Source organism: Dipodomys ordii, unplaced genomic scaffold, assembly GCF_000151885.1.
Source record: "Dipodomys ordii isolate 6190 unplaced genomic scaffold, Dord_2.0 Scaffold52, whole genome shotgun sequence".
Taxonomy (NCBI): domain Eukaryota; kingdom Metazoa; phylum Chordata; class Mammalia; order Rodentia; family Heteromyidae; genus Dipodomys; species Dipodomys ordii.
The window spans coordinates 12,225,407-12,249,030 of NW_012267268.1; the positions used below are offsets into that span (position 1 = coordinate 12,225,407).

General features: G+C 52.9%; 1 protein-coding gene across 5 annotated transcripts in view; it reads right to left on the bottom strand.

Moving 5' to 3' along the window:
- Nucleotides 1–471: 471 nt before the first annotated feature.
- Bin1 (bridging integrator 1) overlaps nucleotides 472–23,624 on the bottom strand; it is a 32,753-nt gene continuing 9,600 nt past the window's right edge. The window contains exons 3-18 of one of the 5 annotated variants that reach the window (XM_013020700.1): nucleotides 21,616–21,670; nucleotides 21,406–21,500; nucleotides 20,892–20,987; nucleotides 19,955–20,062; nucleotides 15,816–15,901; nucleotides 15,592–15,667; nucleotides 13,594–13,676; nucleotides 9,772–9,919; nucleotides 8,522–8,650; nucleotides 5,670–5,777; nucleotides 5,193–5,216; nucleotides 3,957–4,064; nucleotides 2,993–3,088; nucleotides 2,649–2,759; nucleotides 2,290–2,391; nucleotides 472–1,111 (exon numbers count right to left, since the gene is read on the bottom strand). In XM_013020700.1, the coding sequence (XP_012876154.1) occupies nucleotides 1,004–1,111; nucleotides 2,290–2,391; nucleotides 2,649–2,759; nucleotides 2,993–3,088; nucleotides 3,957–4,064; nucleotides 5,193–5,216; nucleotides 5,670–5,777; nucleotides 8,522–8,650; nucleotides 9,772–9,919; nucleotides 13,594–13,676; nucleotides 15,592–15,667; nucleotides 15,816–15,901; nucleotides 19,955–20,062; nucleotides 20,892–20,987; nucleotides 21,406–21,500; nucleotides 21,616–21,670 (1,533 nt within the window). In that variant the 3' untranslated portion in view covers nucleotides 472–1,003. The remainder of the gene's footprint in view (nucleotides 1,112–2,289; nucleotides 2,392–2,648; nucleotides 2,760–2,992; nucleotides 3,089–3,956; nucleotides 4,065–5,192; nucleotides 5,217–5,669; nucleotides 5,778–8,521; nucleotides 8,651–9,771; nucleotides 9,920–13,593; nucleotides 13,677–15,591; nucleotides 15,668–15,815; nucleotides 15,902–19,954; nucleotides 20,063–20,891; nucleotides 20,988–21,405; nucleotides 21,501–21,615; nucleotides 21,671–23,624) is intronic. The other 4 variants (XM_013020697.1, XM_013020695.1, XM_013020698.1 and 1 more) reach the window with 4 other exon arrangements.

Sequence of the window (23,624 nt, forward strand, 5' to 3'; positions counted from 1 at the left end):
GCCCCGCAGGCCCAATGTCCTTCCCCAGACAGACTTGGGCCGCTGCTAGAGTCCGGGGCAAAGCACTAAGTCCACACCAGCCCACTACTCAGATCCCTGGACCTCCCCAGGCCTCTCCTACTGTATAATCAAGTCCTGGCTCCTGACCACACACCCTCCCCCCCCAAACCCCATGTGTATTAAACTCACTTGGGGCAAGCCCAGGGGCCTTCTGGACCCAGAGCTGGCCTTTCAGAGATTTATCACCCAAGCACATCACTGGGCTCTAAGTGACGAGCCAAGTGACCATCGGGGCACAGGCTCTGGGTCAAGGTGTGGAGTCCATGGCCAGTTCTGCAGCACTGCCTAGGCCAAGGGACCTCAGGGAACAGATGCTGAATATAAAGCGTGGGATAACCTGGTCCCTACCCACTCACACCCAAGATCCCCCGAGGCAAAATAAACACACGAGCATCTTTCTGGATGGTTCTGTCAGGTTTTTGTTTGTTTTTCTTGTTTTGTTCGGAACACTAGGGTTTATTTTCAAACAGCACACAGATGTTCTGCGGGGCAGGGCCAGACGGGGATGGTACCCGGCCCGTCCACAGCAGCTGCCAGGAGAAGAGGACCTTTGCCCAGGTGGCATGGCCAAAGCTTCAGGCAAGCACAGCGGTGGCTTGGGGTCCCCCAGCCCGCCCCGCGGCCGGGCACACATGCGGGTGTGGGCGGGGACACCAGAACTCAACTAGGGGACACAGCAGCTTCAGGAACACTGGCGAATTCCACCGGACTAGCCGGGGCTGGGTTCTTTGGAAAAACAACCTAGTCTTTGAGAGAATACCACTTGGCTGCAGGTCTCTCCTCTCTCCGTTTCCCTTTGCATTTCAAAAGTTTAAAAACAAAAACAGAAGAAGAAAAAAAAAAAAACAGGGGGAGGGAGAAAAACAAAAAGAAGGAAAAAGAAACACACATTTTCCGGGAAAGGCGCTCTTCACACGCCCAGGTGGCTGCAAGAGCTCCGCTGTCACTGCACACGTTCCGTGAAGTTCTCAGGAAAGACACCTCGGCATTTCTCCAGCTCCTTGTGCTGGTTCCAGTCACTCTCTTTCACACCCATGAGCCAGCCTTCATCCTGGGGCAAGGAGAGCACGGAAGTCACAGTGGGCTGGAGGACAATGGCACTGCGGGAGCTGCTAGGTCTTGGACAGTCTACTTCTGGCTTTTCTTTTCCCTCCAGTCCACCTCCTCTAGTCAGCGCTCCTCAAGTGCACCAAGACCCTCACCACCTTGCAGAAGCCAGCCTGCCCAATCAGTGGATTCAGCCCTCTACCTGTGCAGCCTGGCAGCCTGCCTTCTGCATTGGTCTGAACAGATCTCTCAATCCCAGGCCCAGTGACTTCTCTCAAGTGAGCACCAAGTCCCTGTGGCTTTGTGGCTCATCCCTCCCCAAATCCCCAAGCCCTAGCTCAGGAACCCCATTCAAGATGGCTTCATCCTAGACCCAACTAGACGCATGCCCACCCTTGGTCACTCTGACCGTTCATTCACAATGACCTTTGAAAGCAACTAGGCCTCCACTGAACCCCAGTGGGCATTCGGTGCCTGAACAAGGCGGAGGGGAACCCAAACATCCATGTGGGTAGCATCAACACCCCACAAAAGGTCATGGGCACTTAGAGTGAGAACTCTGTCGAGTACCCTCAACCACAAGGGCAAAAACAGCAGGCCCAAGCTTAGTGGGACCACACTGAATGCCAGCCCAGGCCCAGCCAGGGGCTACCCTTAGAAGTGAACTACATAAAAAGGCCAGCAGCCAATATAGTCTGGGTGTGTGTGTAGTAAGGCCAGGCTGGGGCCACAAGTGGGAAACCCACAGTTCTGTGTGGACAGAGCAGGGCCAGGTAGAAAATGGCAGCTGGGCTGATGTGAGCCCAGCAAGAAGCTAACACTCAGCATCTTCTCTGTCCCCTGAAGACGAGACACCTGGGCAAGAAGGGCCCCATCCTTGGAGGTAGGCATATCTTGGGGCATAGGCAAGGAAAGCAGAAGACCATGTAGGAAACTGACAGAGCCCAAAGAAAGGAGAAAGCACAAAGGACACCAGGGCTGTAACAGAGGCCTCTAGTGGGAAAGAGAAAAAGGAAGACAGAGAGAAGAGAGGCCAGGATGAGAGTGAAAGAAAAGAGGAAGGAAGGAAAAGCAATTGATGGGCCAAGACACCGAAGCCTATGGATGATGGTAGATCTCTGCTGCCACCTGCTGGTCATCTTTACGAGTGCAGCCCAGATGTTGAGACCACACCCTACTCACCTGCTCCTCAGGATTCTGGAAAGGGATCACCAGCACCACATCACCAGCCTTGAGCTGCAGCTCATCTGTGTCAGTGGCCGTGTAGTCATGCTGAGCCTGCACCTACAGAAGTTGTGGGGAGCACATCAGGGACCCTGTGCCCCACTCCAACCTGCACAGGGTAAGAGGTCTTACAGTATTTCCTGGTATAGCATGGCTATGAGGGCTCATGGCCAGATGGGAAACTGAAAGGGTAGAGTAGGAACAGCACTGGCAAATCACAGGGTCCCCAGGCTCAGAATCCTCACTGTAAACAGTGGTGACTTCAACCCCCAAAGTGCCTAGGCCAGCGGCTGTAGGGTGAGCTAGCCTGGACTCACCTTGAACATGAAGCCTGGAGGCATATCTAGGCGCCCGGCCCCGCTGCTGCCCTCCACAGTGCCATTCACAGTTGCCGGGAAGGTCTCCACCACCACAGCCGGAAGAGAGCTCTGAGGACAGGGCACAAGTCAACTGTACAGGTGGCAGTGAAGGGAGGGCCAAGGTCATAGGAGAGGAAGGGGAGTATCTGTGCCTGGTGCAGATGAGCCTGCCCCAATCTCCAGGAGGGAGCCACTGCACCGGCAAGGAGCACAAGGGAGCCATAGGCAGGTACTGGACAGACGGCAGGTGGACAGACAGACAGCAAGGAAGAAAAGACAGGGCTTGGTCCCTGCTGTCTTACAGAGGCTGCTTCATTTGCCGCCGCTGCCGTCTCCCCGGGTTCCTGGGCTCCAGCCGCAGGGTGAGTCCCACCCGCCACCTCGGATGCATCTGCTGGCTGCAACATAAATGCCAGTAAGGGGTCAAGAACAGGATAGGGATGCTCGGGCCATGACACAGGAAACGGGCCACAAGAGTGCCAGTGGGAAGGCCAGGGACGTCGGCTTGGCTGGCCTGGGGGTACAGAGTTGACAAGCACCTCACACAATCCAGGAGCAAAGCAGACAGTCCAGCATAGGCCGTAGCTGGAGAAAGGTTGCTGGCAGACATAGGCATGCCATATAATGTTCAGAGAAACCCTAAAGAGGTCCCTGAGATGTCACCTCCCCCACTCTGCCTCATACACCCTGCCCTCTAAACTCCAAGAATTCACCATCCCTCCTCCTGTCCATCCTTCCAGCCCCTCCAGGTTGGCTGGGGTTTGCATCAGACACCTGCTCTCGCCCTATACACTCAGGGTGGTTCTGCCTAGCCGGAGCTAATGTCTTCTCCCCCAGGGACCCTAAATCATAGCAGTTACCATGGTACCTTCGCAAGGGTCCACAGCTGGGCTAACCTAATCCCAGTCCCCATCTTACTAGTCTCTACAAGAGAGAAAGTCTCTAGCTACAAAGTTACACTGAAGACTAAATGAGAAAATTCTGGAAAATGCCTGGCACAAATCAGTGCATGCTTCGCTTAGCTCACTCAGGGAGCCTGCACTGGGGGAGGGGAGCAGGAGAGGATGGATGTGACTATCCCCTGGCTCACTTGCCCTGGGCACTTCTAGTAACATTTGTACTGTGGCCTCCTGACTCGGCATCCACACTCTTGGACCCACAGTTGCCTGCCCGCTTCCTGCACCCTTCCTCTGGCTCTTCATCCTTGTGACACAGCCAGAGATGGGGACAAATCCAGATGGAGAGGCAAAGGGCAGAGGCACTTACTTGGGCAGGCCCCGGCTCGGCTGTCTGACTGGGCCACGCCACAGCAAAGGTGCCCTCGGCAACACTGGGCTCCTTGGAAGGCAGGCTGCCAGCCGGACTCTCTGCGGGCTAGTGACAGGCCACCAGGAGAGAGCAAGGGAGGAGTGGGGCCGGGTGGAAGAGAGATTGGGCAAGACAAGAGAAGACTGGCATGAATGGCCAGTGTTGGCAGGGAATCTGGAGGCCTGAGGTATATTTGATGAGCAATCAGTGGGGTCACCTCCTTCCTGATCCCTCATTCCTTTCATCACCGAGGAGAGACAGGCAGCTGAGATACCAACAGGCACTCTGCACCAGCCGAAATCCACTCATCACCCATGGCCCTGTGAGCTCATGCCCGCCTTGCTTTCTCAGGCTGCCCAGAGTATATAGCTCTCATGGAAAGTCTTGAGCTCCGCCCCTTCCCCCCCTCCCTGCCACACCCAGGGCTTCACAGGCACCTGTCTGGCCCACCCCCTACACCCCAAGAGCCAGACCAGGAATTCCAGGTCCACCAGCACAAGTTGCTGAGTACCTTCCCAGAAGTCCCTGAGTCTCTCTCTCATCCTAAGATGTTGGGCGATGGTAGCCCCTGGACTGCATGGCTGAACTTATACCTCTGCTCTTAGAAGGCTGGATCCCACCCTGCCTCTCCTGCCACTCAGGCAACTCTCCCTCCACACACTGCCAGACTGCTCTGTAACACCATCTTGTGCATCCTCCCACCCAAATCTCTCCCTCAGAGGCCCTCCTGCCTCACAGGCCTCTCAACCCAACAGAGGACTCTCCATCAATCCCAGGTGACGGGCTGGCTACCATCTACAGTTAAATACCTTTAGGCCCTGCAAACTGGGCCTGTCAAGCAGGACCCTAGTCTTTTTATTCTATTTTTTTTTTAATTTTTGCCAGTACTGGGTCTTGGACTTTTTCAATCAAGGCTAGCATTTTACCACTTATGGCCTTTGGCTGATTAAACTGAAGATAAGAATGAAACTGAAGATAAAGATCCTCAGATGTCAGCCTCCTGGATAGTAGGATTATCAACACTCAGCTTAGAACCCTAGTCTTGACAGACACCATAAAAGCAGCAGATCAACAGGAAATGAGGGCCCATGTGTGAGGGTGCCATGTGAGTGGATCACCTAGGTGGGGAGAAGGGCTGGGCATGCAGAAGAACCACCCCACGGGGCAGAGTGGGGAACTGAGCAAGCAGCTTACCTCCCAGAGGTCCCATGGAATAGACTGGGCAGCAGGCAGGGGAGAAGGACAGAGGCAGCACATGGGTTAAGGTTAGACAGGGCACCAGCAGTCCCACCACCATCCCCCCACGCCAGCCCCAGCAGGCCCAGGGCAGTATAGCCCAGTTCAGCTATGAGGTTTGCACATGGCCCAGCCCCTCAGGGACCATCAACAGACACTGGATCACAGAGGCCCAGAGAGGCAAGATCTGAGGTGACCAGAAGGGACAGAACACACTCAGTTTACCCTCTCCTGAGGGTCACTGGCTGGTCTGGGCCTGCTGTATTCTCTACACCTGAAAGAGTGATGAGGGTCGACAAGCAGGATACCAGATGAAGGACCATGAGTGGAATTGGGCCTGGTTTTGGCCTACAGGGCCAAGAGCACAGGGCAAATACAAGTGCAGGTCCCAGTCTTGAGGCTGGTGGACTATGGGCAGTGCTGGGCACAACCAACCTGACCAGAGGGTGTGGGTGCCTTCACAGGGCTGGCCACAGGAGGAAGGGGGTCAAAGTCGAGGTCCAGCAGGCTGGCCTGCTCCGAGAAAGGCCCTGGGGCCTCAAACTTGTTGGCAGCAGCAGCAGAGGAAGAAAGCAGTTAGTGACTGCAGTTAGGCTAGTACATAGCTTCAATTCACACAGAGGACACACATGGATGCACACCCCAGGCTCTGGCACACATGTGCACACGCGCGCACACACACACACACACACAGGACTACACACACACACACACACACACACACACACACACACACAGGACTACCCATGGCCACATACCCTAACACAGACAAGCACGACACGGAGTTCATCACGAGGACAGTAGGACATCACTGGCAGCATGCCTGCTGGGGGCAGCCACCCCACAAGGACTGGGCCAGCCTCCAGCCTTCTCCCACCTTTGTCAGTGGCTGTGTGGCCTTCCCCAACACATAGCCCCTCACAAGCCCCACTATCCTTTCCCTTGAAATCTAAGAGCAGTACCAGGCCACAGTCTGAGTGGGACATGACCACATTGGTCCATCAACCAGAAGACCCCAGGATCTTTTCATTGGCCTTTCCTGGGCTCCTCAGCCAGGTCACCTTGTGCTGACACCCATCCACCAGTCAGGACCAGCTGAGAAGCAGCCTATATAGCCTCAGGGCCTAATCTTAAAAGTGGGGACCCAGTGTCTGAGGGCTTCAGCACCACTGGGAGTACTTGGGTCACAACTGCAGCACCACCACTGCCCAGTGCAGCTACCCCAGGACTCTTGAAGGCTTCAGTGATCATAACCCAGCAGTGTGCACCAAGTAGGCAGAGCCTCCCAGACAATCATGGGAAGCTCTGGAGGGGGCAGCAATGACTGACTCAATAGGCAGAAGCTGGAGGGAGGCAAGGAAGCTTCTGCCTTCAACGAGGTAATGGCTGGGCTCAAGCCTCCATCTTGTATGTACTTGCCTTTTTTAGGGCCAGGGAGGACTCTGCCCAGATCCCAAAGAGGGTGTGACTCAGACTGTCCCTTTACAGCTTAGTATGAGGTGCTGGGAGGCCCAGCACCTGTGGGCCCAGCTAACAGCTTCCCAATTCCACCTGCTCTGGATGGGTACCCAGCACTGAAGGGAAGAGGGTGCCCTAGGCTCGTGTCCACCCAATGGTCTCCATCAAGAAGTATCCAAGGCCTAGGAGTATGGCCAGCAGCTCCCCAGAGATGAGAACACTGGGGACCAAAGGACCCATAGCAACAGGCCTTCCATTAGAGCCCAGGTTAAGTGGACACATTTTCCCAGAACCAGGGGGCTAAAGATTAAGCACTCAGAACCCTTAGAAGCCAACCCACCACTAAGTTCTCTCACCCACTGAAGGTGAGCATCTCTCCACACTCTACCTTCACAAAACCCTCCCTCGCTTCTCTGAACTTAGCCAAACCCAATAGCAGCACTAAGCTGCTGTAAAGGGTGCTCATCAGCCAGAGCCCAGACCATCTTCTGAAGGCCTCACCCCAGGCAAGGACCCCTCACCATGTAAGAGTGAGACTCCTTCCTCACAAGGACCAAAGCTACTCACCACAACCCAGCACAGAAGACTGTTGGCACCTTCGTGGGCACGGAAGACAAGCCCATCCCTGCCCCATGCAGCACCACCCAACATAAATGGCGTTCCCACCCTAAACAGCTCGCTGAGAATAGGCACAAGAGCAAAGCAAGCATGTGGTGATGTGAGGGACAAGCACAGATGGAGCCTGGATGGAGCAGTCTGTAGTCACAGAACCTTCACTAGTTAAACGGGAGCAATGACTCTACCACAGGGTATTTGAAAGCCAAGCAAAGTGGAGCAAGTACATGGCTCATTATTTGCTGATCACCTGCCCAGGTGCCCCAGAGGCACAGGTGATCCTGGGCAAGCAAGGCTCCATCCCCACCCATACTGCTTTTCCTGCACACCTCTGTGTCGCCCTCCCCTCAGGACTGCTGAGAGCCCTCGGCTCCTCAAGCCATTTTGTGTTTAAAGTTCCTATTTCCAATCCAAAGTCCTTCCATGAGGACTAGAAGCCCACCCACCCACCCTCTCCAAGCCCACCCCCACACATGCCCTCAGAGACCTTTCCAGGTCTCCAAGAGCAGAAGCCTGCTGGAGGAAGAGGCCACAGACTCCTGGGCAGGGTATCCAGGCAGAGCCCAGCAACCCCAGGGCACCTAGCCAAGTCCTCCACAGTCTGGGCTGGCCACCTCCACAGGAGGAAAGCTCTCAATGGGTCCCAGGAAACCGTGTCATCCCTGAGCTGATCTGACAGCGTGTGTACTCACCCTGATGCTAACAAGTGTTTTACCCCAAATGCTGTTCCCTCTGCTTGGCTCTCCTCTTAGCCATCTGTGAGCACGCATGATTTGCCTCTCTAGGAGTTGATGAGCAGCAGCTCACTGTTATCACCTGACCCCTCTATTATCCTCCTGGCCTATCACTGCTCCCTCAGGCTAAAGCTACACAACATCAACAGGGTAAACGGTCCTGAGCTCTCCATGGCATGAATCACATCATAAAGCCATCTGAAATCTAACTGTCACCCCTGGGTGGTATGGGGGACACCTTTCATCTCTGTCCCTGAATGTGGCCACAGTGCATGCTCAGAGATGGATGAACAATGATGAGGAAAGATCAATGGAAAATGAGAAGGCTGGATGGGTCAAGGAAGGAGGCTCAGGACAATGTCTCTGGCCAGATTCTTGACTCTTGAGACAAAAGCACAGGCCATGGGATGGATGAAGGCCATGCATGCTCTTAGAGAGCAAGAAGTGGGAGAAGACGAGGCCGCGGTGGCTGCGGCTGACCTGGGAGGGGGTGGTCACGCTGATCTCAGGGACAAACGCGTCATCAAACAGGCTGAGGATCTGCTCCTGCTTGACCTCCTTGGACGGGGTATGTTTGGGAGGCGGAGGGACAGGTGGGCCTTTCCGGAGCTGTGGGTTGGCAGGGCAAGAGGGCAGGGGGGAATACCGGAAGCACAGGAGATCACGGGGGTAGGGAGACAGACAAAGCATGGTTAGTCACACCCCAAGTCATGGCTCTACCCAAGCCGCTAAAGAAGAGGAGACAAAGAGTCACTGCCCCAGACAGACACTGAAAGCCACCCCCAGGAAGGAGACTGAAACAGGAAGTCCAGAGATGCTGTGCAGAAAAAAGAGGAGAGGAGACAGAGGGAAAGAGAAGAGAAAAAAAGGAAAAGCAAGGATGTCTCAAGGGCACACTAGGGGAGAGTCTGGCCCCACCCACCTAGGAGGTAACTCCTGGCTGACAGGCAGCCAGGACACCCCTCCCCCTGCCAATCTCTGCCCTCCCACAGGACCTCCCTCCACCACTCTGGGCCAGACTATTGGCTCATGAAACCAGGCCCCTGCCAGACATGTGAGGCCCTCAGGCAGGTCTCGCCTGGGCTCCCTCCCATGTGGAATGCAATGCTAACAGTCTGGCTGTATGAGGTGGTTTAGGGAGTAGAAGGCATTGGCTGGCACAAGGTCCAGCCTCTAAAAAGCATCCAGGCACAAAACTGTGCCCTCTGCCCTTCGCACTGGCATCCTCAAGCTAAAGGCCATCTCCACCTGGCTGCCAGTTCATAGGGAGTCTACTAGAGCTAGATGAGGCAGGGCAGGGTAGAGACAGAACCATCTGGAGACCCAAACCTAGCGCCCCACTCCTCATTGAGCCTTTCCTCCTGCTGTGCCTTTCAAGGTCCTGCACAGCCACCAGATGAGGGTCCTCCCTCAGCCCTTTCCAAAGAGAAAAGGAAGGCACGGACAGACTGGATACTCTGGGGGCCAAGGGCCCAGAGAATCTGTGGAGGGAGGAAAGGAAGACAGGGGAACTGTCAAGCAGCCAAGAGGCCAAAAAGAGAGAGGCCAGGAGGGCACAGCAGTGAAGGAAAGATGTAGGGGCATCTGGAGAGACACGGATACATATGCCCTCTGAGGCACACAAGGGCCACTGAGCCAGCTGGGCTGGGTGAAGCCCACAGAGACCCCTCGAGAGATGACAGAGGAGGCAGAGGAAGAGAAGGAACAAACCACAAAGACATCACGCCTACCTGAGATGGGGACTTGGGGATGGTGGCCCCAGGTGTGGCCCCACTGGCTGGCTCCGGCTCATGGTTCACTCTGATCTCAGGGGTGGCTGCAGGAGAACCATCTGGAGGAGGCGAAGGACTCTTGTTCCCTTTTGCAGGGGCGTTGTCACTGTGGAGGCAGGACAGGAAAAGCACCCCAATGTCAGGTCATGGCGTGAGAGGGGATAAACAAAGTTTGTGCAAATAGGATTGTGCACAGGTACCCAAGGATGCCTGTGGAACGTAATGGCTGTGCATGTATGAGCCCTGTGGATCCATGTAGGTATGTACATGTGCAAGCCTTGTGAACCCTAACACTGCCCATGCATATGTCCACATCATGTAATTACATACTTAGACGCGTTTACATGTGAGTATGTGTGAGCCCACAGACCTTTGTGTGAAGTTGTGTTTCTTTATGGGAAAGAGGTAGTAATAAAGGGCAGGACATGTACCTGCCTGGAGGCAGGGTCTCACTGAGCCCCATCCAAAGTCACAGGACTGAGAGCCACAGCAAGAACAAGCTAATACTCTACATTCTAGAGGCAAAGTAGGTCTCTACCACATCACTCACCAATCCCTCCACTTAGGACACTCCCCCAACCGCCTCACAGCCTTCTGGATGCCTCTCTATCCATCTCTACCCATTAGTGTAGATGGACCACAGCCCATCACCCAGCACCCTCAGGGTCTCCAGACTTTCACTCCCTAGTTCTCTCAGCCCAGTAACTATTTCTAACTATACACCCTGGGAACCATCAAAAAACCACAGGAGGCCCTGAGCAGGGTCAGGATGACCAAAGAGTTATGGCTTCACAGAGGAGGGATGGCAGGTGCCAGAGAAGAGGACAGGGTCCTCCTAGAAAATCACAGGGCCAAGGGTGTGCAGAGGATACAATTCTGCACTTACATAAGACAACTGTAGAACAGTGCCATCCAATAGCCACTAGCCTACAGTCTACTTCACTACAAGCTCAGCCTCTTAGTCACAGGGCCACATTCAAGTTCTCAAGAGTGGCCCTGGACACTGGTGGCTGACGCCTGTAATCCTAGCTACTTAGAAGGTTGGGATCTGAGGACTGCCATTCAAAGCCAGGCAGGGCAGGAAAATCTGTAAGATACTCGGCTCCAATTAACCACCAGAAACATGGAAGTGAAGCTGTGGCTCAAGGTGGTAGAGCAGTAGCCTTGAGGATAAAAGCTCAAGGACAGTAACCAGGCCCTGAGTCCAAACCCCACAGCAGACAGCTGGATAACAATATAGGTGGTACACAGATCTAGGAGGACAATAGGAACTGACAACATAGTAAGAGCTGGGCTTATTTAGAGTAGTGTGGCTCAAGCCTGAAATCCTAGCTACTCAGGAGGCTGAGATCTAAGGACTAGATATTCGATATTCAAAACCAGCCTGGGCAGGTGGTTTATCTCCAATTAATCACCAAAGAGCCAGAAGTGGAGCTGTGGCTCAAGTGTTACGGAATTAACCTTGAGCAAAAAAAAACTAAGAGAAAGTGCCCTAGCCCGAGTTCAAGCCCAAACACCAGCACCCACACACAAAAAGTAGATTAGTGTTTTATCAGAATAAGTTTGCCTCCCTAAGGAATACACTGCAACATAAAACATGAGTCACAGGTGATGCTTCAAACCTCGATGTACGACGTCCCCCTTTCTGGTTGTTCTAGGCTTCCTGACATGCTAACTTCTCCACCTGAAAGTCACTGGCCATCAGGTAACAACAGCCCAGAGCTGGCTACCAGTGTGCGCAGAATACTGTACTACACTGGAGCAGAACAGCAGATGCGTGCTCTGCACCTTCTCCTTCCTGGCAACCCTTCACTCCTCAGGCCCCTCCCACATACACACCACACAGCCTGTCCCAGAACGACTCCACACTCGTGCGGGGAGGAGAGGGGGTTAGGAGTTAGTGGGCCCTGGCAGCAGGGCACATGCATGGGCAGAGCAGGGCAGGGCGCTGAGGCCAGGGTGGCACTGCACTCTCTGCGGTACCTGTTCTTCTTTCTGCGCAGCCGGGAGAACAGTTTAGTTTTCTTTCTGTGGGGATGGATGGCATATGGGCATGGGGATGGCCAGGTAGAGGGTTGGGCCCTTCCTCTTCCTCTCTTCTGGGCAGAGGAGGGCAAAGGGCAAAAGCCACACAAGCCAGGGCTTGTGTGAAGCTGCTAGGTACAGACAGAGCCTGTGGGGCTCCAAGAGACTGAGGTATGGGACAGGCACCCTGCCTGCAGGCCAGACAGCCAGAAAGGGGCCAGGAATCAGGGGCCACCAGGGGAACCAGGCTGCCCTTTGGACCACCTTGGTGGGACTCAGGATGAGAAGCCTGCATTGCCTCCCTCGGACCCCTTTCCTGCAGGACCAGCTACACTGCCCTGGATGCCGCTCCCCTCACCCAGCCTGCTTATTTTCCTGTTCCTCCTCAGTGATCACAGACTCACCTTTGGCCTTATTCACTCCACCCTTCCCCTCTGCTGCCTCAGGGCACCTGCAGGCCCCTCGGCCACACTCATTATAATATTTTCAGGGGACACAGGAGCAACAATGTTCACTGAAATCCTTAGTCCTGGGCAGCATCTCAGTAGTCTCTCAAGCAAATGGCCATTGCTCCATTTACAAACACATAGAAACACCAGGCTTACAATGCTCTCTGCACGCTGATATGTACATGTGTCAATACCTCACATGCACTCACCACACAACCACACACTTACTTCCACTTCAAACACCACATACCCTGTACTCACACACACACACATATTTTCCCCTCATACACACATCTATATACTCACACACAAACACCCATATACATACCCTATTCATGTTTACACTCACCTCACACCCTCCACACACACCATACTCACTCACACACTCTCTCATACATGTAACACATATACTGACACACTCATCCATACACACGTTCCACATATTTCACACACACACATTCACACAACCCATACATGGTCACACTGACCCATATACACACATATACCTATATACTTAAACCCCTATCTACACATTCCTACAAGCATTCACTCCTCCACACACACCCTATCCATACATCGTCACACCCCCATACACAGACATCAGCATATGTGCTCATACACACACACTCACACCCCACACATACTCGGTCTCACAAACATTCCTATGCACATTCATATCCAGTCACTTGCACTCATTCTCATAAACTCACTCCAATTCTCCCTCCTCTCTCTCTCTCTTACACTCACACACACACACACACACACACACACACACACATACACACACACACACACAAAGAAAAGAAGGGAAAGCCTATGTTTCCTCTGGGTCTCAGCCAGAAGCAGAAGGCATGCCCCGCTCCTTGTGGTTTCCCCTCAGGAAATGGGAACCTCCTGGCAGCTGCTCCTGAGGGGTTGGGCAGGACAGAAGCCAGGGTTCAGTGCACATTCTGGAACTGGGGCCTACAGAGGAGAGGCAGAGTCTGCACCCAGCTCTGGAGAGTTCCTTCAAGCTCGCTGAAAGACTGCCCCTGCCAGGAACACTCAGCCCTGGCCGCACAGAGCTAAACTTCTCCTCCACCCAAACAGGAGGCACTGACTCAGGGACCTGCAGGTTCCCCCAAACAATCCTTCCTCCAGCAATACCACCTAGGAATGAGATTCCAGAAGACAAGTGACCTGATCTCCTCTGCCTCCTCTGAGTTGAAGGCCAATACAGGAAGATCCCCAGAGCTCTGGAGCCAACCCACAGGAAAGAGAAGACATGGCATAGTCCCACCCTGCCCACCTGCCATCACTCACGCACCTAGGCTGGGCCTTGACTGTGAAGGTGTTGCTCCCATGCTGCTTCTCCAGGCTGACCAGCACATCATTGAGGTTCTGGTTGAGCTGCAGGAAAATAGCAGTCAGGAAAGAGCTGGTGGGGGGCTCCAGGGCCACCAAGAAGCCATACCTTCCCCAAGATACCAGTTTCTTCCTTTCCCAACCCTGGCTTCATCACCACTGGGAGCTGGGACCAGCATGCCACACCCAGGCAGGCAAAAGCGGGGAAAGGACAGGGTTATCATGGCTAGGGCCATCTTTTCTTGCTACTCCTAAGGCTTTCTCAGCACACCACACATAGCTTGACCTGGTGGCACTTTTTCCTTAAAAATTGCATTTGCAGCTGAGCACAGTGGTTCATGCCTATAATCCTAACTATGCAGGAAGCAGAAATCTATCTTGGGCAGGAAAAGCTGAGACTCTTATCTCCAATTAACCACCTAGAAATTAGAAGTGGAGCTGTGGTTCAAAATGGTAGAGCAGTAGAGCACTAGCCTTGAGCACAAAAGCTCAGGGACAGCACGCAGGTCCTGAGTTAAAGCCCCACAACCAGGAAAAATAAAATTGTATTCACAAATTTACTGCTGATTCTAACTTTGCCAAGATGTCTTCAGACCATACAACAATTGCCAGAGATGTTACCCAAAGCACAGAAAAGGAGATTTTGCTTCTCATTACTGAGAATATTTTCTCTTTGTTTTGGCTACTCAGAACCTCTGTGCTGAATTTCCTCACAAATATACACAACTGTCTTGTAGGCATATATTTCCATAGACTGACTATACACAAAAATAACCCTCCCTAAAACATCTCTTTCTGTTTTTCCAACTTTTCATAAGTTTCCTGAACTCTTTGAAGGGAAGAGGGGAAAACAGGAAGAAGAGAAAAGCCCCTAAAAAGCAGGAAATCCTAGTTAGGGTCATATGTCAGGAAAGGCCCCAAGCTGGTGTTTCCTCCTCCACTTGGGACTCAGAATTCAATATCCTCTCCTTTCTCTAGGCCCAAGAGACAAAGTCAAAGCTACCTACTGCATGGATCAGGGCATTTCCAGTTGAAAAGTTAGAATGAAATGAAACTAACACAACATGGAAATGTAAGCTGATCAGATTATGGCAAAGTCTGACACAGGTCTGTTTCAATATCTTAAGAATACCAGGAGAATAAAATAAAATTGAAGCTGGGAACTAATGATTCATGCCTGTGATCTTAACTACTCCAAAAGCTAACACTGGGCATGGCTGGAGGCCAGCTGAGGCAGAAAAGTTCCAGAATCCCTATCATGAAAATAGCCAGCAAAACACAGAGCTGGAGAGTGGTTCAAGTGGTAGAGAATCAGCCTAACACATACCAGTCATTAAGTTCAAACCCCATTACAAACAGAGAGAGAAAGGGAGAAGAAAAGAGAGGGAGGGAAGGAAAAAGAGGTAGGGAGAGAGGGAGAGAAGGAAGGAGAGGGGAGAAATATAGGAGAGAGAGAGGGAAGGAAGGAAGGAAGGAAGGAGAGAGGGAGAAAAGGAGGGAGAAGATAGAATGAAGAAGACAGAAGGAAGGAAGAAAGGAAGTCAGACAGGAAGGAAGAAGGAAGGGAGGGTGGGAAGGAAGAAGGAAGGCAGACAGAGACAGAGACAGATAGAGAGTTCCAGTAATTTACTTGTATTCCTAGGGATTGGGGAAACACCATTTCTATGCCGAGCTCCCTTGCCAGGGTGACCTGAGAACATATTTACAGTCTGAAAGGAGCTGGGCCACACTTGCCAGCCCTTCCAGGCAAGAAGACTGAAGAGGGTGGAGGGCTGGATAGGGACTACCCACAGGTGGGTTGAGCTGGGCTCAACCCAGGCCCAGAGGAGGTGCTATGGTCACCAGTGTGCCCAAGGCCTGCAAGGAGATGGAGCTCAGCTGCGCCACCCACCCTCTGACAGCCACCCTCAGCCCCAGTGTCAGGACCTGCAGGCCCCAGACAGAGGGTTGCCTGGCCTACCTTACTCATTTCTTTGTGGAAGTTTTCCTCCAGGCCTGCTATGCTCTGGAACGTGTTGACATAGAAACCTACTCGGCTGCCAGAGGGAGAGATTTGATGAAAACCACATATGACCGCACACACACACACACACACACACACACACACTCTCCCTCTTCAGACACGCAGAGCCTGGGAAAGCAGACATATACACCACTGGGCACTCAGGGCTCTCGATGCCTCACCTGTTCCACAGGGATGGAAGCTCCTCCTGCAGGTCCACATTCATCTCCTCAAATACCTTCTGGGCTTTGATGAGCTCCTCCTCTGCCTGGGATGAGGAGCAGGCAGGAAGGGTCATAACCTAATCCTCTTTGAGCCCTGGTCCCAGCCAGCCCTAGCCAGGACCACTCCCAAAGCCCACCCCAACCTCATGCCTGAGGTACAGGAGTCAATCCCTAGCCTGGATCCCCACCCAGGATAGCTGGGCCTATGGGACCACTCTAGGAAGAAACAAGACCACCTGATAGGGCCTCAATGGGCCAGGAGAGAGGGCATAACAAGAGAGTTAGAGCTAAGGGGTCTGGAAAGCTAAGTAATACAGGTAGACCCTGGTGTCCAACAGGCGGGGCCCCACCCACTTCCACATGAATACTCCTGGGTAAGGTTTCAGCCCAGACACTCAACTCCACTGACCCATCTGAGGACTCTTGTTCTTTCCTAAGGAGTAACACCTACTCTGCCTCTGCCACCAGCCTCCTCTGGTCTCTGTGAAAGTCATATCCTCTGTGACCTGCCATGCCTAGAGGCAACAGCTCAGGCACTACTAGGGAAGCTTAAAGGGGCAGCAAGGTGTGGAAAGGAGTTGGTGGCCCTGTGCCCAGAACCCTCCCTGCATCTCAACACTGCTCATAGCTACCAGGTGGTGGCGCTAGGTCCCAATACCCAGCCAGAAGTGAAGGACGAATCACAAATACTCCAGTGCCAAAGGACTCTGTTGACTCTCTTCTGGGGAATGACTCAGGGCAATGACTCAAATTCAGGTCTGAGTCATAGCCCAGGAACGCAGAGGCCCACCCAGGAGAGAACTTCTCACCAGCCACTTCATTTTCTCAGCATCACATTCACGTTCTCCTGCTGGGACTGGACCCTCTCCTGGCAAGGTCACCAGCTGCCATAGCACACCACTTTGCCAATGTATATGATTTCCCTGTGCCCAGCCAACTCTTCCACCCAGCTTTGGGCACCAGCACCAACCAAGGTGAGCTGATAACCCCAGTACACCTGGCGATCTGTGGGTGGAGCTACAGGAGGGCAGCCTCAGCTTCAGACTAGTCACCTCCAGTTTACTTGTGCAAATAAACTGACTTTTTAAACTCTAATCAAATGTGAAAGTGGAGTAGAGACTGGCACCAATGGTTCACACAGGAGATCTTAGGATCACAGTTCAAGGCCAGCCCAGGAAGAAAAGTCCCTAAGAATCATCGCCAATAAATATCCTCCCCAACCCCTGCCTCCTGATCCCCCAACACAACCTAAAGCCATAAAAGGAGTCTCAAGTGGTAGAGCACCATCCTTGAGCTGAAAAAGCAAAGGGACAACACCCAAGCCCTAAGTTCAAGTCCCAGTACTGCCCCCCAAAATAATAATGATGAAATGGGAAAAATGTCTAAACATGCACACTTCTTCAAGGACTAGATCATCCTCCCTGGTCTTTCTCAGGGGTCCCAGGAGCACTGGAAAGAATGGGCGTGTAAAGCTTTCAAGATTCCAGAAATCAGGGCCTGCTGTTCCATTCCCTTTGAGTCACATTCTCTAAATTCTGTCTGTTTCAGAAAGAGTTGGTTGGCAGCTAAGTGGAAATGGGTGGGACATGAAGGAGGCCTTGCAGCTCCTAACTGCCTTACACACTAACACACTATGGAGCCAAGTAGAGACCCATCTGGATCTTCAGGCTGGGTTCAAAAGGCTGCTTCCAGTCTAGAGAGCACCAAGGAACTAACACAGAGGGTGCGTGGAGCCAACACAGCCCAAGGGCATGTAAAGTCTCCCCAAAGCCCAACAGCAGGGCAGCCCCAAAGCCCCAAGTGCCAGGCTCACAGTCACATAGTTTGGGTAGATCCAAAGTCTCTCCAGCTTTGAAACATGCATGGAGAAGAGGGAGATATATTCAAATAAAATGGGAACCAAGGAAAGATCAATTTGGTAGAAAGGCAACACATCTGCAGACCAATATTTGAAGATGTGCTCATACAGCCTCTGCCTTCCCTGCTGTGCTCGAGACTCCCAGCAAAACCTCTATGTCCACCCCGGGGGGCCCAAAAGCAGCAGGCAGGCTCCATCCCAGCCCTATAGCTCCCCTGGAGGCTTTTCCCACTCAATAAAAATGTTCCAGTTTGTCATACAACAAAATGAAGAATGCCTGGCTCAGAGTCAGTAGCCCCACCCCCTTCATCCCTCACGCTTGCTCCACCTCCCAAACTGACTCAGGCCTTTCCAAGACTCTCTCCACCCCACCCCCCACCCCCCACATCACCTCCATAGGCCCTAGTTAGCCAAGGTCAGCCTGACCCTAACCTCCAAAGACAGGATTTCCAAAGTCATCCCCCTAGTCCTGGCCTGAAAGAAGTCAAGCATAAGGTCAGGTAAGAAATCGGGCCTCAAGCCATGCTAAGCTGGAGCTCCCCTATCATAGCAATCGATATGTGGGTTGAAGATGATGAAAACATGAGGTAGCCCAGGAAAAATGGGACAGCAGCCCAGGAGAAATTTGACCTCCTAGGTCATGCGCAACTTCCCCACCAACCCTCCTCGCACAATGATGGATCCCAGAGACTCACTGGGTTAGGCTAACACTGACCTGAAACACAGAGAACATATCTTGTAGCCCACCTAGTGTTGGTACTGCCTCCAGCAGCCCCCAGCCACACGGCACCCCATTCCAAGGACAGGGAACTGAGAAGAGGGTAACTATCTTCAGGATCATAGATATCCGACATCTAAGGTCTAAGGTTTCTCCCCCAAATTCAGGATCCTAGCCAGACCAGAGAGCTCTCCTATGGTTCCCTTTAGAGTCACTTCTGGGACCCCAGTTCTGGATGTGCTCTGGTAGGGCCTAACCACATAGAGCCCCAGCCAGAGGCCAGGTTGACAACATAGAGCTTAAATCAAAAGTCCCATCTGCCACTCACCAGTTGCAGGACCCAGGGCCAGAGATGCCTCTCTAAGCAGTTTTGTCTCAATAGATTCAACATAACCTTAGGTTCTACAAGGTCTGAAGGACAGTGCAGGCTGGGAAGGGAGTCCTAATTCCATCTTAACACCTCCCACTACCCCTAGGAAACTTCAGGGAGGACATATGGCTGAAAGGCATTCTTGGTTCCAGGATCACTGGATGACAGAGCCAGTTCCCCGGTCCAGATCAACCATAGCCACTCAGTATGAATGTGCCCCAGTATATGGCCTCAGGTATCACCTAAAGTTGTAGCTGGCCCCACAAAAGCATCTGAAAGCCCTCCCTGCCCTCAACCCCTTGCCCAATGCAGCCCTCCAGCCACCAGCTAATCCTGCCACCCAATCCCAGAAAGACTGCTGAGCATAGGTGCCCAGCAAGAGTACAGGAAGACAGTCCAGAAGGCACCAGCACATGCAAGGTTAGAAGCCAAGTGTCACCTGATTTCGGAGCAGGTTAGTTTGAGCTACGAGATGCGCCTGCAGTTTGCCTTGACACCACTGGGGGGCGGCTTTCTCAAGCAGCGAGACAGGCTGGGGCAGGGAGGCCAATCAAGGCCAAGGAGAGTGGAGAGACAGGAGGGAGGTGGGAGAGAGAAACAGAGACACAGATATTAAACAACAAGCCCATTGCCTAAGGCACAGACATATATAGTCAGTCTCCTCCCAGACATCCCACCAGGGACCAGCCTTGGCAACAAGCAGAGGACGCCTAGGTCTGCAAGAAATAAGGGAAGCCCACCCAAGGGGCACGGAGAGCAGCATGAACTCCAACTGCAAAGACAAACGGTGAACGTTGTTAGCAGGGCAGAGGGGCTCAGCAAGCAAGATTCTGTCCATGAGGGGGTCCCTACCATGTGGCCCGGAGGCCAGCCTTCTGATCGGCCCACTAGCTTCCAGTGAGACAGGCTCAGATCCCATGACACTCAATGGAATGGCCTGGCACCATTCCCGGGAAACCCAAGCCAGGTCTATTCTCATTCTGGAAAGTAGCCTCAGAGAGAGACAGAGTGGGGTTGAGGACAGGGAGGGGCCCAGAGAACCCTCATCTTGGCACCCCTACCTTGGGACCTGGGACTAGCCACCCACTACCCCCAGGCACCAGCCTCGGCCCGGCCTCAGCAGACTTCCCAGCCCTGATCCTAGTGTTTACCTTGGCGATTTTGGCTTCATCCTTCTTTTTGGCTGTTTGAAGGGACTCGTAGTGATGCCGGGCACTGTCATAGTCCACCAGTTTACGCCCTCGCTTGGCAATGCGTGACTGCGGAGCAGACAGAGGAAGAGGGGTTCAATGGGGCCTGGTACCCAAGCTGAGCTACCCAGTCAGGCTGGACCCAGAGAAACATGAGGGGCCTGGAGCCCAGAATTCCATCAGAGGCATGTGAAGCCCTGGTATGGGAGCCTTCTTGGGGCAGGGAGCTCACCTTTCAGGTCACTTGCCCCTCTATGTCCTGCTTTCTTGCAACAGGACCTCATTTGTTAGGATCCACTAGCTGGTATTAGGTGGGTCAAGCCCATAATCCCCCAGTTTGCTTCACTGACGACCACAATACGTGCACAGGGCTCCAAGTACATACCCAGGCCCAGCAGAGGCAGCAGCTGGCTTCTAAACATGCAATTCCTCAGACGTCCAGATGGATAACAGGTGACATGCACAACTATATATACACACCCTCCCAAGCAAACACAACATAAGCACAGGCAACAACAGGGCCTGTCACACCCCCACACCTCTAACAATCAGTCACTACAGTTGCACACACACACACACACACACACACACACACACCTCTAACAATCAGTCACTACAGTTGCACGCACGCACACACACACACACACACACACACACACACACACACACACACCTCCGAAGCCCTCAGATCCAAAGGCTCAAAAAGGGCCCGTTTTTGGGAGTAGAGAGGCTGGCAGGCTAGCCAGAGTGGAAGCAGCCCTGGATAATGAGATGCCTGTCTAGTTGGATACTTACTACCCATCAGGCAATCACCTCTGCACCTGAGTCTGCCTGGTGCTGGGCCTCCAATTAATTCCCTCCTCTCCAGCTCTTGCCAAAAGCTACAAGAGCCCCTTACCTTGATGTCAGGGAACTGGCCCAGGTAGGTGTCCATGGTCAGTAGTGCCTGGTCCACCAGCTTCTGGTGGTAATCCATCCACAGCAAGTCATTGTTCTGAAATAGGAACAAGCATGTGTCACACACAGGGAGCCAGGTCTCATGGCCTCGGCTCTCCTCCCTAAGATTGTCATCTCAAAGCCCAGTGGATTCTCAAAGCCTCAGTTTCCCCATCTAAATAGAGTAGGGGCAAGAGCCCCTGACTAGTAGGCTCTCCTGTAGCTAAGTGAGGCTCAAGACCGATTCATGTAACATGGGAGACTTTGTGACTCATAGCCATAACACAGAGACAGCCATAATCCACTGTCTCACCCTTCAGCATGAGACTAGAAGGAGGAGCAAGAAAACTTGTCAGTGAGCACATGGCCTGTGAGTACTGGGAGACTGTCACAAAGCTGAGGCACTGGGGAGGGGCCAAGTGCTGAAGCCACAAGGGGCCCTCTGGGAGTCGCTATGACCATCTCCCTACACTCACCTCAGCAATCTTGTTTGCCTCATCCCTGCCAGGCCAGTCGGGCTCATACACTTCCTGCAGACACTCATTCAGCTTCTTGGAGGCCTCGTGCATGGCTGAGCGGCAGAGAAAAGGTATATGTCTTCCCCACCTTCACCCTGCCAGCATGGCCCCTTTGCAGTCTGCATCCACCAGTTCCTTGCACTGGCACCCCCTCTGTCTGCCCCATACCTTTGACCGAAGCCAGATAGGTCCGGAGGTCCTTCTGCAGCCGGGTGCCCTCAGTCTGCAGAGAAAGATTAGGACCAGATCAGGGCCTGAAGGGTCCCAGAACCTGACCCTTTCCTTCCTGTCATTCCTGAATGACAACTCCAGTTGCTCTCCTGACAGCAGTCACTGGCCAGCTGTCCTCCCCACAAGCTACCATGGAGCATGCCTCAGGGATTGTCCCTGAAACAGCTCTGGCTGAGCAGTACTGTGCTCTTAATACAGTTCCTCCTCAGGAGCCCTGAACCCCAGTTCATCAGTCATGTGCTCACACTGTGAAAATGGCCCTTTGTGCCCTTGATGATACCCCGGGGGTACAATGAATGCTGCACATGTGCACATCAGGTCAGACCTGTCCTCAGACAGCAGTGAACAAGTGACTGAGAGGCACCAGAGCATGACCAGATAGGTGCGTGACCACCAGGTACCTCACTCCCCAAGCTCAGGTGGTGGCCAGGAACAGAGGCCCAGGAAAGGAGGGACAGAAAGTTCTGCTGGACAGAGATGGTGGACCTCCCCAAAAAAGGCAACCTCCAGAAGGGAAAAGCATTAGTATTAGGGTAGGGGTGCTGTCCAGGACTCTAAGGACCTCTACCCAGGTGAGGGAAGGTGTAGGGCATGGGAGATCAGAAGACAAGGCTCAAAGAGGGAGTAGGTAAATAGTGGGGCCTCCTAAGCCAGAAAGTGGCCCTGGAAACCTGTTGAGGCTGTGGGCCAGGCCTCAAGTCCCAGTGCCCTTGATACCACAAAAACAGGCTACCTTCCAGTACAGTAAAACAAACAAGATACAAGGTCTGAGACTGTCAGCCAGGAGAAACAGCAGAGTCCAGAAGTCATGTGACGAGGGGGAAGCATGTAAATGGTTGGAAACAAGTAAGTGGTTTCTTTCTGAATCTTAGTGACTGTCAACTGGGGTGATGGACCCTGCCAGGCATAGCACATGCCCAGGAAGGTTCAGATGAAGGCCCAGTCCACAGAGCTTCAAACGCTACTCTCAGGAGAAGACCTCCACAAAGGGGTAAAGGGGAGTGGCTGGTCCTAGCCGTATCACATTAAGGCATCTTTGTGGTCTTCCTCACCAGCCACCAGCCCCAAGTCTCAGAAACAGAGTACCTGGAGGAAGGGTTAGGGAGATATGGGCCTAGCAGCTGGCTACAGTCCCATTCCATCCATCACCCCTGCTGAGCTCCAGCTGAAGGCAAGTCCCTATCTAAATAGGTCGTCTCTAGGGAAAGCAAGCAAGAATCAGCCACCCTCCTAACCTCACCTCTAAACACTTCAAAGTTCTCATTCCCTCCTCCCCAACAGACCCTCCATCCTCGACGGGGCCCGGATCTCTAAGTGGAATATCCAAAACTCTAGATGGGTACTGATTTCTCAACACTGCTATCTCCACCTGATGAGGGAGGAAACTGAGAGGACTGAGAACTATTTCAGAGACACACAGAGACCCAAAAAGCCAGGGACATCCTCCGGTCCCAGCAAGTGCAGTTTGCTGAATGGGTACCAGTGTACCCCACCCCCAGATCTAATGAGCTGTCTATTGTGACAAATGCTCCCACATTCCAGTGGGGACACCTGGCAGCTAGGGTTTCAGAACAGCGCATAAAGATATGTAATAAAAAGAATAAAGAAACACCTTCAGATACGCATACATACGAAATCAAACTGACTAAACTATGGTGTATGTAGGGGTGGATTCCAATGGTGTAACTCCTTTGAACACTTAACAGAAGGTTTAACAGAATTAATAATAGGAAGCTGAAACTTGTTTCTGTCTGAGGGGGATGGGGAGGGCCAGACAAATGGAGAGGAAGGGTGGGCAAATACAGTCACGACAATGGGATCAGGTAACTTGAGGGGATAGGTAAGGTTGGGACAGATGAGGCAAAATGACGGAAGGTCTGGTATTGATCAAGAACCATTGTACTCATAAATTAACATGCTGAATTGAAATCCTCATGTACAACTAC